Source organism: Mytilus galloprovincialis, chromosome 10 (genome assembly GCF_965363235.1).
Source record: "Mytilus galloprovincialis chromosome 10, xbMytGall1.hap1.1, whole genome shotgun sequence".
Classification (NCBI taxonomy): Eukaryota; Metazoa; Mollusca; class Bivalvia; order Mytilida; family Mytilidae; genus Mytilus; species Mytilus galloprovincialis.
In genome coordinates, this window is record NC_134847.1 from 88343949 (window position 1) to 88357292 (window position 13344).

General features: G+C 33.4%; 1 protein-coding gene and 1 long non-coding RNA gene across 2 annotated transcripts; one reads left to right on the top strand and one right to left on the bottom strand.

Annotated features, from left to right (window-relative positions):
• Positions 1-1712: 1712 nt before the first annotated feature.
• LOC143049440 (putative inhibitor of apoptosis) lies at positions 1713-9499 on the top strand. The gene is made up of 4 exons (XM_076223074.1): positions 1713-1807; positions 7360-7488; positions 7890-8027; positions 9032-9499. The coding sequence occupies exons 1-4, from the start codon at positions 1723-1725 to the stop codon at positions 9226-9228; spliced, it is 549 nt and encodes a 182-aa protein (XP_076079189.1). The 5' UTR covers positions 1713-1722; the 3' UTR covers positions 9229-9499.
• A 499-nt stretch (positions 9500-9998) lies between these two features.
• Positions 9999-12942, bottom strand: LOC143049441 (uncharacterized). Its single transcript, XR_012970243.1, has 3 exons — positions 12626-12942; positions 10628-10788; positions 9999-10111 (listed from the first exon to the last, which is right to left on the bottom strand). It is a non-coding gene; the product is annotated as an uncharacterized LOC143049441 (long non-coding RNA).
• Positions 12943-13344: the final 402 nt, after the last annotated feature.

Below are 13344 nucleotides of genomic sequence, written 5' to 3' on the forward strand. Positions count from 1 at the left end.
AAATTCTCTGTGCTAAACTGAACATGGGTCAATATGTGAATTATCTCTCCATATACATGTTTCATGTTAGAGTTTGTGCTAACGTTCACCAAAACCATAGATTCAGTGTGAAGCAACCTATGATATGAACTGTAGAGACATTTTGCGGATTACAATCAGCACACTGTCTTCTTTATTTCATGCAAAAGTATTAAGAAACCACGTACTTGTTCACAAGGTATCCATCAGCAGGAATAAATGGCACTTTACTCGGACACATTATTCTGACAATTCTTTGCTCTTACTCAGGCTTAATTAATGTCGCATGTTTAGCTGTGAAGCAGCAAATCCAAATCAAAAGTCTTTGGTTTTACCTTTCAAGTGTTCTAACCCACGACCCCTCGCACTTAGGTGGACACAGTACCACGAGACTACCGAAGCTGTTAAAAATGTTTACTATAGATACTTTGAACAGGACCGAAGAAAGCTTTAACTGGTTTGTGACGTCATGAAAAAAATATTTCAGAACTCATTCGGATTGATATCATTTATTTTGTGAATTAACATATTGTTGTGTATATGATCAATACGTGACGCTTAAATAAAAATAAATGACATCAATTTATTTTATCAAAGTGTCTCGTATTGATCTTACACAACAGTAAAATATTTACACAAGTACAATCACATAAGGTAAAAAAAACAACACCCAGCCTATAAAAACTTGTGAGACACTGTTATATACATGTAAACCTTGTGGTACCACCTCCTTATATAAATATACAATGTTTATGAATTTGGTATGATATATATGTTTGTATGTTTTGTATTGTCTTAGTATCAATTCTGTAATTTTGGATTTCAAACTAATAAAAATTACTTACTTACTTACTTACTTACTGTAAACCAGCTCCATCACACAATGTAAAAAAATTGAAAACAAAATAAGAAAATGATAAGAAATCTCATATATTTAACTATATTAAACACAAACTTAATGAAATGTTGCCCATCTTTTCCAATATAATATCTAATAAAGAGTGTCTTAACTACTGCGAAAGTCCTAGGCTATAAGTGTCGTATAGAGGGGACAAGTTTTACATCAAAATTAAAAGACTCGGAGGCTGACACAGAATTAAGAAAGTATTATACTCATTAGATAATACCTTTTATTATTTAAAAAAAAAAAAGCAATCTCTTAGTACCTGACGACTTGGGAGTACAACTTTTCGCTACATTTATACTTTCCACTTTAAACATAAGGATTCGGAAACCATTTTATGCTGGGGAAAAATCATTTTCAGTTCTGTCGAAATGTGTTAAAAATTTGTTCTTTGACACCAAATTGTATGCTATATGGAGAACCTAGTCGGATCCCAACAGATATTATAATCAAATATAAAATTATGTGTTTTTGGAACAAAAACAAGGCAGTATCATGCTTCAGAATATATTTAACTTTAAAAAAATATATTGCACGTTGTTTAAGTGAATTGACTACCCTTAATCAGCTGTAGACAGTTCTGGACTAAGCTAACTATGTTTGGAAATCCATTGAAAAAAGTCGTGAAACAAAATCTTTAAAGATGAATACATTCGAAATGGGATGGGCAAACTTGCACCAAGCGAGACGAAAAATGCACAATCTACTATAAGAGGACTCGATTCATCATTTTGTAAATCTCTTATATGACAGCTGAGGCTTTCCATACGTATTGATTATAAATATCTGTGGAAAACCCCATGTGTATTTTTAAGAGCAATTTAATATTTATAGATGTCTGCTGCATGATAATGGAAAACGGAAACACCAATTGGAAAATCCAAGGTAAGTGTGTCCAAGATTGCAGATTGCAGATCGAAGCTAAAATTAGCATGAAAGTGATGCACTTATATTAGACAAGTATATGGACCGACATTTACTCCCTGTACATGCTGTAGCTGATATAAGATAATTTCGTTTTTACTTACATCACGGTGGGTATGGTTGTCCTGCGAGAGAACGTACTGTGCTGGTGATTTGGTCCTGACGGGTGCTGGTGGGTCCTGATTCTGTGCTGGTGGGTTTGTTTACATTGTATCAGAACGGCAATAAAACGACTGTTTTGTTGCTTAATTTTTCTCTGATGTGTCATAAGTACCATGCAAAGTATATTACAACAATATTATATTGCAAAAGTCGTGCAAGTTCGTTAAACGGAATTGTCCTGACGCTGTGCTGGTGATAAGAAAAACGGTCCTGGTTCTGTGCTCCTATGTCCTGGTTCTGTGCTTTTATATTCTAGTTAAAAGTGGCATATATTCAAGATCATTGATGCTGTACTGTTATTGACTTATTAGCTGTTGTCTGCTTTCTTGAAATTGACATTGTTGTGAATGTGTTTACTGTTATTATGAGAGAAAAAATACCCCTATTTTTAATTTTTTTTTTAAACTAACTGTAATCTTATTTATTGGCCTGTTAATGGAACCCTTCTTGCCCCCTTTTAAGATAAGAAAATATGTTTACGATTTTCGGGATTACGATCATTTTGCAAGATCACCAAAATACGTTGTGATTTATACAATACTTATATAAAGTAGATGATGTGGTATGTTTGTTGTCAATGGACAAATTTCCATAAGAAACCAAAGGAAGTATGTGTTAACAACCATACGTCATCGTACGACCTTCAACAATAACCCATAAAATAAAAATGTAAAAGGTTTTGCATAAAAATGGAGAGCAAAAATAAAGAACAAAGGACTTTCTGAGCGTTTGAATCATGTCTTTAGCAACTTAAAACACATTTGTTTGTGAACAATTGAGTGCTGACTATAAGAATGACAATAGTATTGCGAGTTTGTTTGTTTGGTGTGGTTTGGGGGGGGGGGGATGGGGGTATGTTAGAGCGAGGTTACAGTGAAAGCTTGGAATAGTTTCCCGTAAGATTTAAAAGTTGTATTGTAAAAGAAAAATGTATCTTATAGCTATTAAGAATCACCTGCTGTAAGATTTTTCCAACAATTTTTTTTTTGTCTAAACGGTTATCAGGTTGGTTTTTTTTCGAAAGTTCGATAGAACACTAAAAAAAATCACTATTTTATGAAAGGGCAGGCTGAATATGTCAGAGAATTAAGACGAGATAACCTAGAGAAAACTAATAAAATATAGATTTCTTAGCTTTTTTATTTCAAAATAAATATTTTTGATAAAGAATTACGGGGGAGGAAGTGAACAATGTGTCCTTCTTTTCTAGATATAAATATTTTTCATGAATAAAAATAAAATGTGCCTTGATTATAATTGAAAATGAGTAAATGGAAAAAATACCCAACTAAAATACACTTTTATTTTAATATTGGTAATATCACTAAGCTTTTAAGTTTTGTGTGTCAAACACACCATCTCTGTAGTAATGACTCCTTACTAAGATATTTCACTTCATTCATTTTTTTTTCTGCATTTTTTTATTTGTGAATTCATAGAATTATTATATTAAAATGTAGCCTTAATTTATATTTAAAAAAAACTGAATCTAAAGCCAGATATATCAAACATTTTTGTTTCCATCTATCCGTTTTCAGGACTTTAACAATCAACAATAACACGCCTGGAAAGTAAAATGCGTACTCGGCTGTCTGTAATCGACCATTTTTAGACACCCCAGGCTCCTAAAAAAACAAGCCGGGGTGGGGGTTTAAAGATGCAAATTAAGTACTTATATCAATATTTTATCTTTTCGTGTACGGTTTATGACCCCTCCTGTGGCCTGTCAATTCCGAAATGTGCAAACTGCAATAGTATCAAAACAGCACAAGCAATGAATAATAGAGATATAATTTTGTACATATATCAAGGGGAAACTTCTTGCAAAGCATTATTATTTATAGTTCATTATTGTATTTTGCAGAAAAAGAGAATTTAGTGAAAATAAAATCACTATTTTTGTAGAAAATTCACAGACCTTTGTACAGAGATTTTTGTTATGTTTAGCATGGGATAAACACAATGGTTCATTACCGAGTAAAAAAAATCAAAATGTCTATCTACCTTGCACATTTCAGAAAATTCAGATCAGATAACGAAACTGGTTCCAGCAACATTTATAAGCAATTTAAGATTGTGACCCTCACAGTTTACATTCACCACAAATATTCTCGTTACAACGAATCATTTTAAATACAAAAAATACGTGTTGCATGCAGCCTTTTGTTTATCTATTAATATATGTATACGGATAAAGTTATGAAAGGCAGCAGGGTCATCAGGGTGAGGAGTCCATGTCATCTGAAATAAATGCTAATAGATATAGGAAGATGTGGTGTGAGTGCCAATGAGACAACTCTCCATACAAATAACAATTTAAAAAGTAAGCATAAATCTAGAAAGCGACATATAATCATGACATTAAAAAAAGTCTCTTCTTTTCGACTTTTTTCGAACAAATTGACACATAAAATGAATTATATAGTATTGTGGAATTTTTAACTTATTTTAGATACTATATATTGTTATCTGATATTGGACGAAAGATGTTGCCCTTTTATGTTATTATGTAATACAAGTTCAGATCATTTGAAAACACATATTAAACAGCCAAATGGATGCACAAGAGCTAAAATAGGAGTCATAGATCCTGTTGGCAACAATTATCTTGCTAATTTTATTGATTTTGTAACATTTGTTTCAAATATGACCAACTTCTTATCCAAAATCACCAGCACCGTATCAGGACCCACCAGCACAATGACAGGACCCACCAGCACAGTATCAGGACATGAATAAATTGAGAAAATGCTAAATTTTAATAAATTGCAATGTTTTTTCACAAAATTGTTTTGTCGTGTGGATTGCGGTATAGAAAGCGGACTCTATGAGCATTTTTGTTTTATTTTTTCAGTTCGAGATTTTCTGAAAATGAGCATTTTTGTGTTACGCTTACTGAAACAGTTTAGAGGGTCATTTTTTTAATGGTTTATATATGAACCCATAAGAAACGAAATTGAAAAATCTCCACTGTTTTCTTCCATTTTTTATGAGTGAAAACGTCAAAAATCATCATTTTCGTCTTTGTTTACATTTTTTCATTGATCACCAGCACCCGTCAGGACCGAATCACCAGCACAGTACGTTCTCTCGCAGGACAACCATACCCACCGTGTACATGAACATGTATACATTTTGTAACTTAAATTATAAGGACTCAGAAAATATAGACATGTTAAAAAAAATCGTTTAAAGGGTTAAATCTACCCAAAATATTAAAACAGTAGATTAAAGAATACGAAGAAAAATGAAAACAAACAGCATAACTAAAACGAAAGTTACGAAATTGTTACGCTTGTATCAACGGAAAAACAAGAATATTCTGTTAAACATTTAAAATTCGCCGTATTATCCAGTATAGTCATGGCTATACCATTCTGTAATGAAATCATAGGAAGTCTATGAAAAATGACAAAACTAAACCTAGTCTATATCAACAAACGGAGTCTGTAAAACAACTGTCATATTCCTGACTTTGTACAAGCATGGTTTGAAGAAGAAAAAGGTGGATTAAATCTAGTTTACCATCAACATGATCAACCTCAACTTGCATGACAGTTAACTTTAGTCCCATAAATAGTGTTAACAACCCTTACATCCCAGCTCCTTTGTTCTAACAGGGGTGATCTGATCTGAACCGGATCACCCCTACCAGATCACCCCTGTAAATTGTAAATTCCACTTTAAAACTTATAATTAATTATACGGATAAGACTATCTATCAAAATTCACGTAGAAAAAATCCAGTGTAACTATATGCTGTGATTCGAACTCAAGACCTTTAGCATATCAAGCCACGACACATACCACTACACCAGGACGACTGGATACGAACTAACAGTAATTTAACATACTTAAAGGAAGCAAGATCTTTTTATAAGTGGGGCGAGTTGGCAGACCTTTATTCAGTGGGGTTTAAACTTTTTTCGTTAATAAGTGAGTTGTCAGACTGATTGTTCAATTTGATTTTACACTTTTTCAAAAGTTGGGCGAGTCTGTAAACAAGAGTTGGGCGATTTTAATATAAAGTGGCGATATAGTGTGGGCCGATTGGCAAGTAGGGCGAGTTAACATTGATTGATATCTACTCATCTTGTTCGGGGGTCATAAAGGGTATACATCATATAGTAATATATAAAGTATATTATAATGGTTGTGTGGCGATCAAAACTAGATTTTATGAATTGTAAATGGTTTTCCGTCTAATCTAAAACAGCTGGGATGTAAAATAGTTATCCCACACGGAATTGGTGTGTCAGTGTGGGATAACTATTAAAGACAGACATACTTATTTAATGTTGATTCATTATTATACGTTGGATATCAATGTTACTAGATTACATGCATGGAGGATTATCACGAATTTAATTGTTCAACACAATGTGACTATGCAAATTAGCTAAAGGCTTTTATTCAGTCTTTTTCCAACCACGAGGTCCATCTCGGCGCCCACTCCCTTTCCTCAGTTAAAACTAGTCTCCACGAACAGTTTATAGTGCTGAATGTAGTGGTTAACACCAACAAATTCACCAATCAGTCGTGGAGCATTAGGCAAACATTTATTTTTGTATGGACACGTGTAACTTGGGTATCCATGTCTTCCTTCTTCGTATTGACTACAAATCCTCGACTGAATCCATAAGTATTAAATTAAGATTCAATTAAGCTTATGGTACAAGCTCCTCATAGTATGTTGGCCTTTTGTGTAACTTATTTAGCAGAATATTGTCGAAGCAAATGTTCAGGTCAAAAGTTATAAGGTGGCCGGCCTGGTTATATATCTGGCTTTGAAATTTAAATAAATAAAATATGGGAAGGGTGAAATGTGGAAACAGGAGACAGAACAATTCGGTCTAGATACACATGTTCATAATCAACTTTCAAAATCAACTTTTCCTACATCAAATGGATAAAAATGTCACATTTTAGGAACAATACTTTTATATATTCATAGTATACTTCCGGAGCACCTTAGACCACAACTAATTTTGATGAGGTTCGTTTTTATCAGTCTTTAGTTTTATATGTTGTGTTTCGTGTCCTATTATTAGTCTGTTAATCTTTTTCTTTTTTAGCCATGGCGTTGTCACCTATTTTTTCCTTGTGAACCCGAAATCTATACATATTGTCCAAAAAAAAAAATTCGCTCAAAAAGACATTATCGCAAAGACAAGAAATTATTTTCAGTATTGAAGCTCACACAAAAATGGTTGAAATAATGAATACATGTTTCAGAAAGGGTTCTGAAATAGATTTGTAGACTTGGGCCAATAACAAACTATAACATGTATAACTCAGACTTCTTTTTTCTAATCAGTATTATTCCTTTTATTCATTTTATTTTTAATCAGATAAACCATTTGTGGCTGCCCTTTATTCTGAAGATTTATGTCATACTACAGCCGTCAAGTCTCTGATGCAGTATAATTACCATAAAGTGGATATAATGGAAGCTGTTAGACGTTTTATCGACTTACATGGTACATATCATTTTGAAAACGACATTCCGTTTAAGATATATTTAACTTTCCGTTCTCTTATTCTGTCTTCAGTATATATTAATATATACTGGTCAAAACAGAAAAGTTTTAGACTTTTAGATTTTATCATTTATAATGAAGATACTAAGATATCAAGATTTTTTGGCAAATGGTATGCTCATTGTAAGCACAGAGGCAAAATCTCGAGCTTTGTGAAGTGAAATAACCTTCATATCCATCCAAATAAAATTCAGACGATTAGTATTATACCAGTCCACATTTTATTTACACTTGTTTACCTCTGGAGCTGTGAAATGACATTCTATGGGTGATATTCGAACGCATTTTCATCTTTCTTTTTGTACCTGTTTTTAACGAATATCATATAATTTAATATTCAGGTCACACGAACTTCAGAGCAGAAGATCTGTTGAAATTAATTATGGAGGGAAGTAAATGTCAGTATTCAGCGTCTTCGTCGATGTTGCACATAGAAACAGATTGTCCAGAAACAATAATACCTATTATTAAAGAGGAAGGTATTATGTTACTAAGAAATTATTACTTTTTTGTTGTGTTCTTGTTGTTTATTTTTTTGTGTAAATTTTTCTTTCCTCGACTGGTTAGGGAACATCTGAAGAAAAGTACAATATTTAACAAATGACGAATATATGTGCCTTAAGTCTTAGATGCATGATTTTTTTTAGTTGTTAGTGGCTTTAAACTAGCTGTCAGAAAACTGCGAGTGTTCTCAGATCTGTTCCTAGTGTCTTTGTGTTGTTCGGATGTTGTTTGGATGTACAAGTACCCGGCCACGTCCACTTGAATTTTTGTCAATCTGATGAGTTGAGCCTTTTTCAACTGATTATTATAGTTTGTTCCGCTAACATGTTTAACCCCGCCACATTATGTATGTATGTGCCTGTCCCAAGTCAAGAGCCTGTAATTCAGTGGTTGTCGTTTGTTTATGTGTTAATACATATTTGTTTTTCGTTCATTTTTTTTATATAAATAAGGCCGTTAGTATTCTCGTTTGAATTGTTTTACATTGTCATTTAGGGGCCTTTTATAGCTGACTATGCGGTATGGGCTTTGCTCATTGTGGAAGGCCGTACGGTGACCTACAGTTGTTAATGTCTGTGTCATTTTGGTCTCTTGTGGACAGTTGTCTCATTGGCAACCATACCACATCTTCTTTTTTTTTAATAATTATTCGAAATGAAGATATTAATGGATATGAATATAAGCTAAAGAAAGCATCACAAGTGTCGACCAAATGATATGCTATGATTTCTAATGAGATTTTTTGTTTAAACAACACGTTCATATCGTGATATTATTCTCTATAAAACCGAGCTGGTAGTTCTGTTGCTTTGTAAGTATCTACCTATTTAAGACTAAAAAAAAAGCAGTTAAAAAACTTTTTTTAAGGTGGAAAAGGGTTTTTAAAAGGTATCACTTAGTTTTGGATAAGTGATACCAGCTTTATTGTTGTTATCTTCTGGGATAAATATGATATAAATCATATATTACATTCTTTCAGATACAGAAAGTATTCTGGAAGAAAACAGACGGATCGAAGAAAGTAAACTTTGTAAAATATGTCTGGAAAATAAGGTGAACATTGTGTTTTTACCGTGTGGACATATTTGTGCTTGTTCGGACTGTTCACCAGCCATTCGGAAATGCGCCATCTGTCGTGAATTCATAAAAAATGTAATGAAAGTAGACGTTGTTTAAGCAGGAAGGTGTGTGATTTGCTTCTTAAAAATGTGAAAATATCCTTTAATTATTTTTTTTTCACTTACATCTTATATAAGACTATAACATAACTATTAATGTATATGTTTACTTTAAAGGTTTTTTGTAATGTTTTGCATAGTTTATGATAAGGCTTTGAAATAATATGATAAATGGAAATGGAATATTTGAATTGCTGCTAATAATGCATGATTATGTTGTCGTCTGTGTGTACTGTGTATTTAGATGTTGAATAAAGTTTTTGAACCTTTATGTATGTATGTAACAGAAAGGCGGATCCATTGAGATAATCACTTTCATATGTTTGTTTGTTTTTGTTCAAGTGTTGGTCCTGTACGAATTTTAAGCCATGTTTATGTTAAATGCATTGTTCGAGGAAAAAATAAAATTGAGAATGGAAATGGGGAATATGTCAAACAGACAACAACCCTACCAGAGAGCAGAACATAGCTAAAGTCCATGAATGGGTCTTCAGCGCAGCGAAAAAATCCTGCATCCGGAGGTGGTCTTCTGATGACCCCTAAATAAAATTACGTACTAGTTCGGTGACAATGAACGTCACACTAAACTCCAAAACATACAAATGAACTAAAATCAAAAAAACTTATAAGACTAACAATGGCCAGAGACTCCAAACTTTACACAGGCGCAAAAATGCCTACACACCATATGAAAAAATCTGAATCAGCCGTGTAGAAAGTACATTTTTTAATACGAATCAGTCCATTTCTTTTTACTTTTTCGTTGGCCATATATTGGGCTTTAGACGTTTTCCGTATACAATGTCTCTCAATAGTTGATGGGTGATGTTACCTCCGGGTGGTGATATAACTTTTACATTACTGCAACCGTAATTCCTGTACTGGAACAAAAAGATACAAAACTAACGGTAAATGACATAGATTTGCGTAAACTAACAAACCAGTTAATAGTTGTAACGCATCATTAATTATAATCAGAGGTTTTACATATTTCATGCATATTGTTACATCAATTTTAGAGCCTTTTTCGTTATTTGTTTATAATCTACTTTCCTTCAATCTGTCTATGAAGCAGAACATATCTATGTTAAGAAAGTAAAATAATATAAAGAGCTCGATATAACACATAAAATAATCCCTTGACACATAAAATAATCCCTTGACACATAAAATAATCCCTTGACACATAAAATAACGAAATACTTAAGCATGAACAACTTTTGTTTTTGTTTTACTGCCTTAATATATATACGCATAAGATCAGGATTGAGTTAACCATTGTTTGTCAGCGACACTAGTGAATTGATTCAGCCTGACATATATGAAAAAGAGGTTGAGGAGTATAGAAACAGACAGAAAGCCAAAGACATTAAGAGAATATTGACAGACTATCTTACTCTTATGTCTTTTTTCTGTGTACAGCCTTGGCATTGACACAGCAGGAAGAGACTATTTACAGAACAGTATCCAGTCAGACATCCTTTCTGTTTATTACAGTAGTCGTAACATCTTGGGGGATCATCCGGGCATCCATGGTTGTCTATAGATGCATGCACACCTACAATAAAACGTTATAACTTTAGCTTTCTAAACTCGCTGTATTTGTTTGCACCTGTCCTAAGTCAGGGACCTGATGTTCAGCAGTTTTCGTTGATGGTTATCGTAAGTGTTTCTCGGATCTCATTTTTCATATAAATTACACCGTTGGTCTTCCCCTTTAAATAGTTTTACATCAGTCACTTTATAGCTTGCTGTTCGGTGTGAGCCAAGGTTCCGTGTTGAAGACCGTATTTTGACCTATAATAGTTTTTCTTTTACAAATTGTGACTTGGATGGAGAGTTGTCTCATTGGTACTCATACCAAATCTTCTTACACCAAAAATGATTTTGTGTGTATCTATCCCATGTCATTTCTCCGGCATTTTATAAACGGAAAACTATTTTATACAGAGTGGAATCGTTCAATAGTTTCGCCGGGTTTGAGTGGTGTGCTTTGTGGGTATTTTGCATTATTGATTGTTTTCTTGGGAGAAAGTCCTATTGTTACTGTAAATCGTCGAACATTATTAATGCCTCAGGGGTCAAGTAATCAGTATTTGACCTACAGTTATCATTAACCCGTCTACACAGCTTCTGAGTTCCAATCCCGCTCGTTGACACGTGTGTTCGACAATCGACCTATTCTAGTTTACTAGCTACACAGGATTTGCCAGTCAGTTTTCTTAAAGTAGGTCGGTGTTTTTCCCGTACTCTGGTGTCCAGCACTTATAAAGCAGGCCGCCATAATATGGTCACGTGCACTTATAGTTGCGTTTAATTCACTACGGAAGAGATTTTGTGAAAACACTGATATAAATTGGGAATGGAAATGGAGAAAGCGTCAAAGAGCAAAAATCAACTGAGGACCATCAATGGGTCTTACCATCAATAGGTTTTTAACACAGCTAGCAAATCCCGCACAAAGTGGGGTGCTTCAGATGGCACTTAAACAAAAATGTATACTAGTTCAGTGAAAATTAAGGTCATACTAAACTTCAAAACAAATGAACTAAATTTGAAAAAACATACAAGACTAACAAATGCCTTAGGCTCATGACTTGAGACAAGCTAAACAATGAGGCCTGTTAAACATGTTTTGTAAGATCTCAACACCCTCCCCTCCCCTCCCCCTAATTTACCTCTAGCCAATATAGATAAAAACAGGCCCACTGCAATATGTACAGTAAAACTCAGTTTAAAAGAAGTCAGAGTCTGGTGTCAGAAAAGGTCACAAAAGAAACTAAGCAAAATGACAATAATATATAAATTATCAAAGGACTACTAGTAGTTACTGACAAGCTCCAAATCTCAATTAAACTGATTGACAGATTATGTCTTCATATTTAAGCTTGGACAACATTGTATTTTGAAATAAACTATTGTTTACACAGGGAAATTCATGTAAAGAATGAAGATAAATTGTTCGGCGAGAAGTGGAAAATATTTGTTTACAACTGGTTAGACTATGTACTTTTTGGTTTCATTGTTTGTTTGCCTCTGTAATATCTGGTGGTGATGCTACACAGTGGTAGTGGAATCTATTTTTCTCATGCTGATATACATGAGGGCAAATGTAAACGCTTTTTTCAATGATTTGTTATTTCTAAGAGACACTGTCATGCATGATCGCTTTTTTCTTTGTCGCCACATAAGGAGAATCTTATGGGAAACGAACAATGACAGACCAAGAACGATAAGCAAAGTATAATCAATCGGTAGGAGAAAGTATAATATTAGAATTCTTTTATTTTAAACTATTTCATAAAAGTATCACAACTTTGTGTTTTATATTGGTATGCTACATTTTATTGAAATAAGAAAATATACGTATCATGATATAAGTTTATTTTACTTACCATATATAATGGCGAAGACGAGCCAAAAAGCTAGCATCTTTTTCTTTTCAATGATCCATAATTTTATCATAAAAGTACAATTATATTAAACCTGTCATAAATATATCAAATTAAATCGCATTTGATAGGACATTCAATAGCATAAAGCAGCTGGTGTGTTGATGAGCGGTCATAAAAAGTCCGTAAATCAGTGATTTTAGTTAATCTGCTAAACAAACCTACAAATGAACAAGTGAAAAAACCTATATTTGTAGGGATAGTACGACGATTGGAATTTTCACGAACACATCTTATTGTTGGGAAAAAAATGAATCTGACTGGTCTGTCAGTAAACCACACAACCAAAAAACATATACGATATATGTTTATACATGTATATCATTTACTTAGCATTATAATTAGTTTTTGAATATATCACACGTAGACTGAAAACCAATATCAACCCTTTGTGATGTCATGTGGTCGGTCTGCTATGTTGTTAGCAGACTGAGCACGTTCGTAAATCGGTAGTGCATGATAAAACATAAACTATACCTAACGAGGCGATATGGAAAAGGCCTGTCTTAATTTACAAATAAACAAGTCATGAACGCATATATGTATATGTTTTTGGTAATAAGAGCGATTCGTCAACTGAGAAATTGCAAACATCATACAAACTAAGAATCGTAGACGATAAGACAAACGAATCTAACATAACAAAGTTTGAATGGGACAGC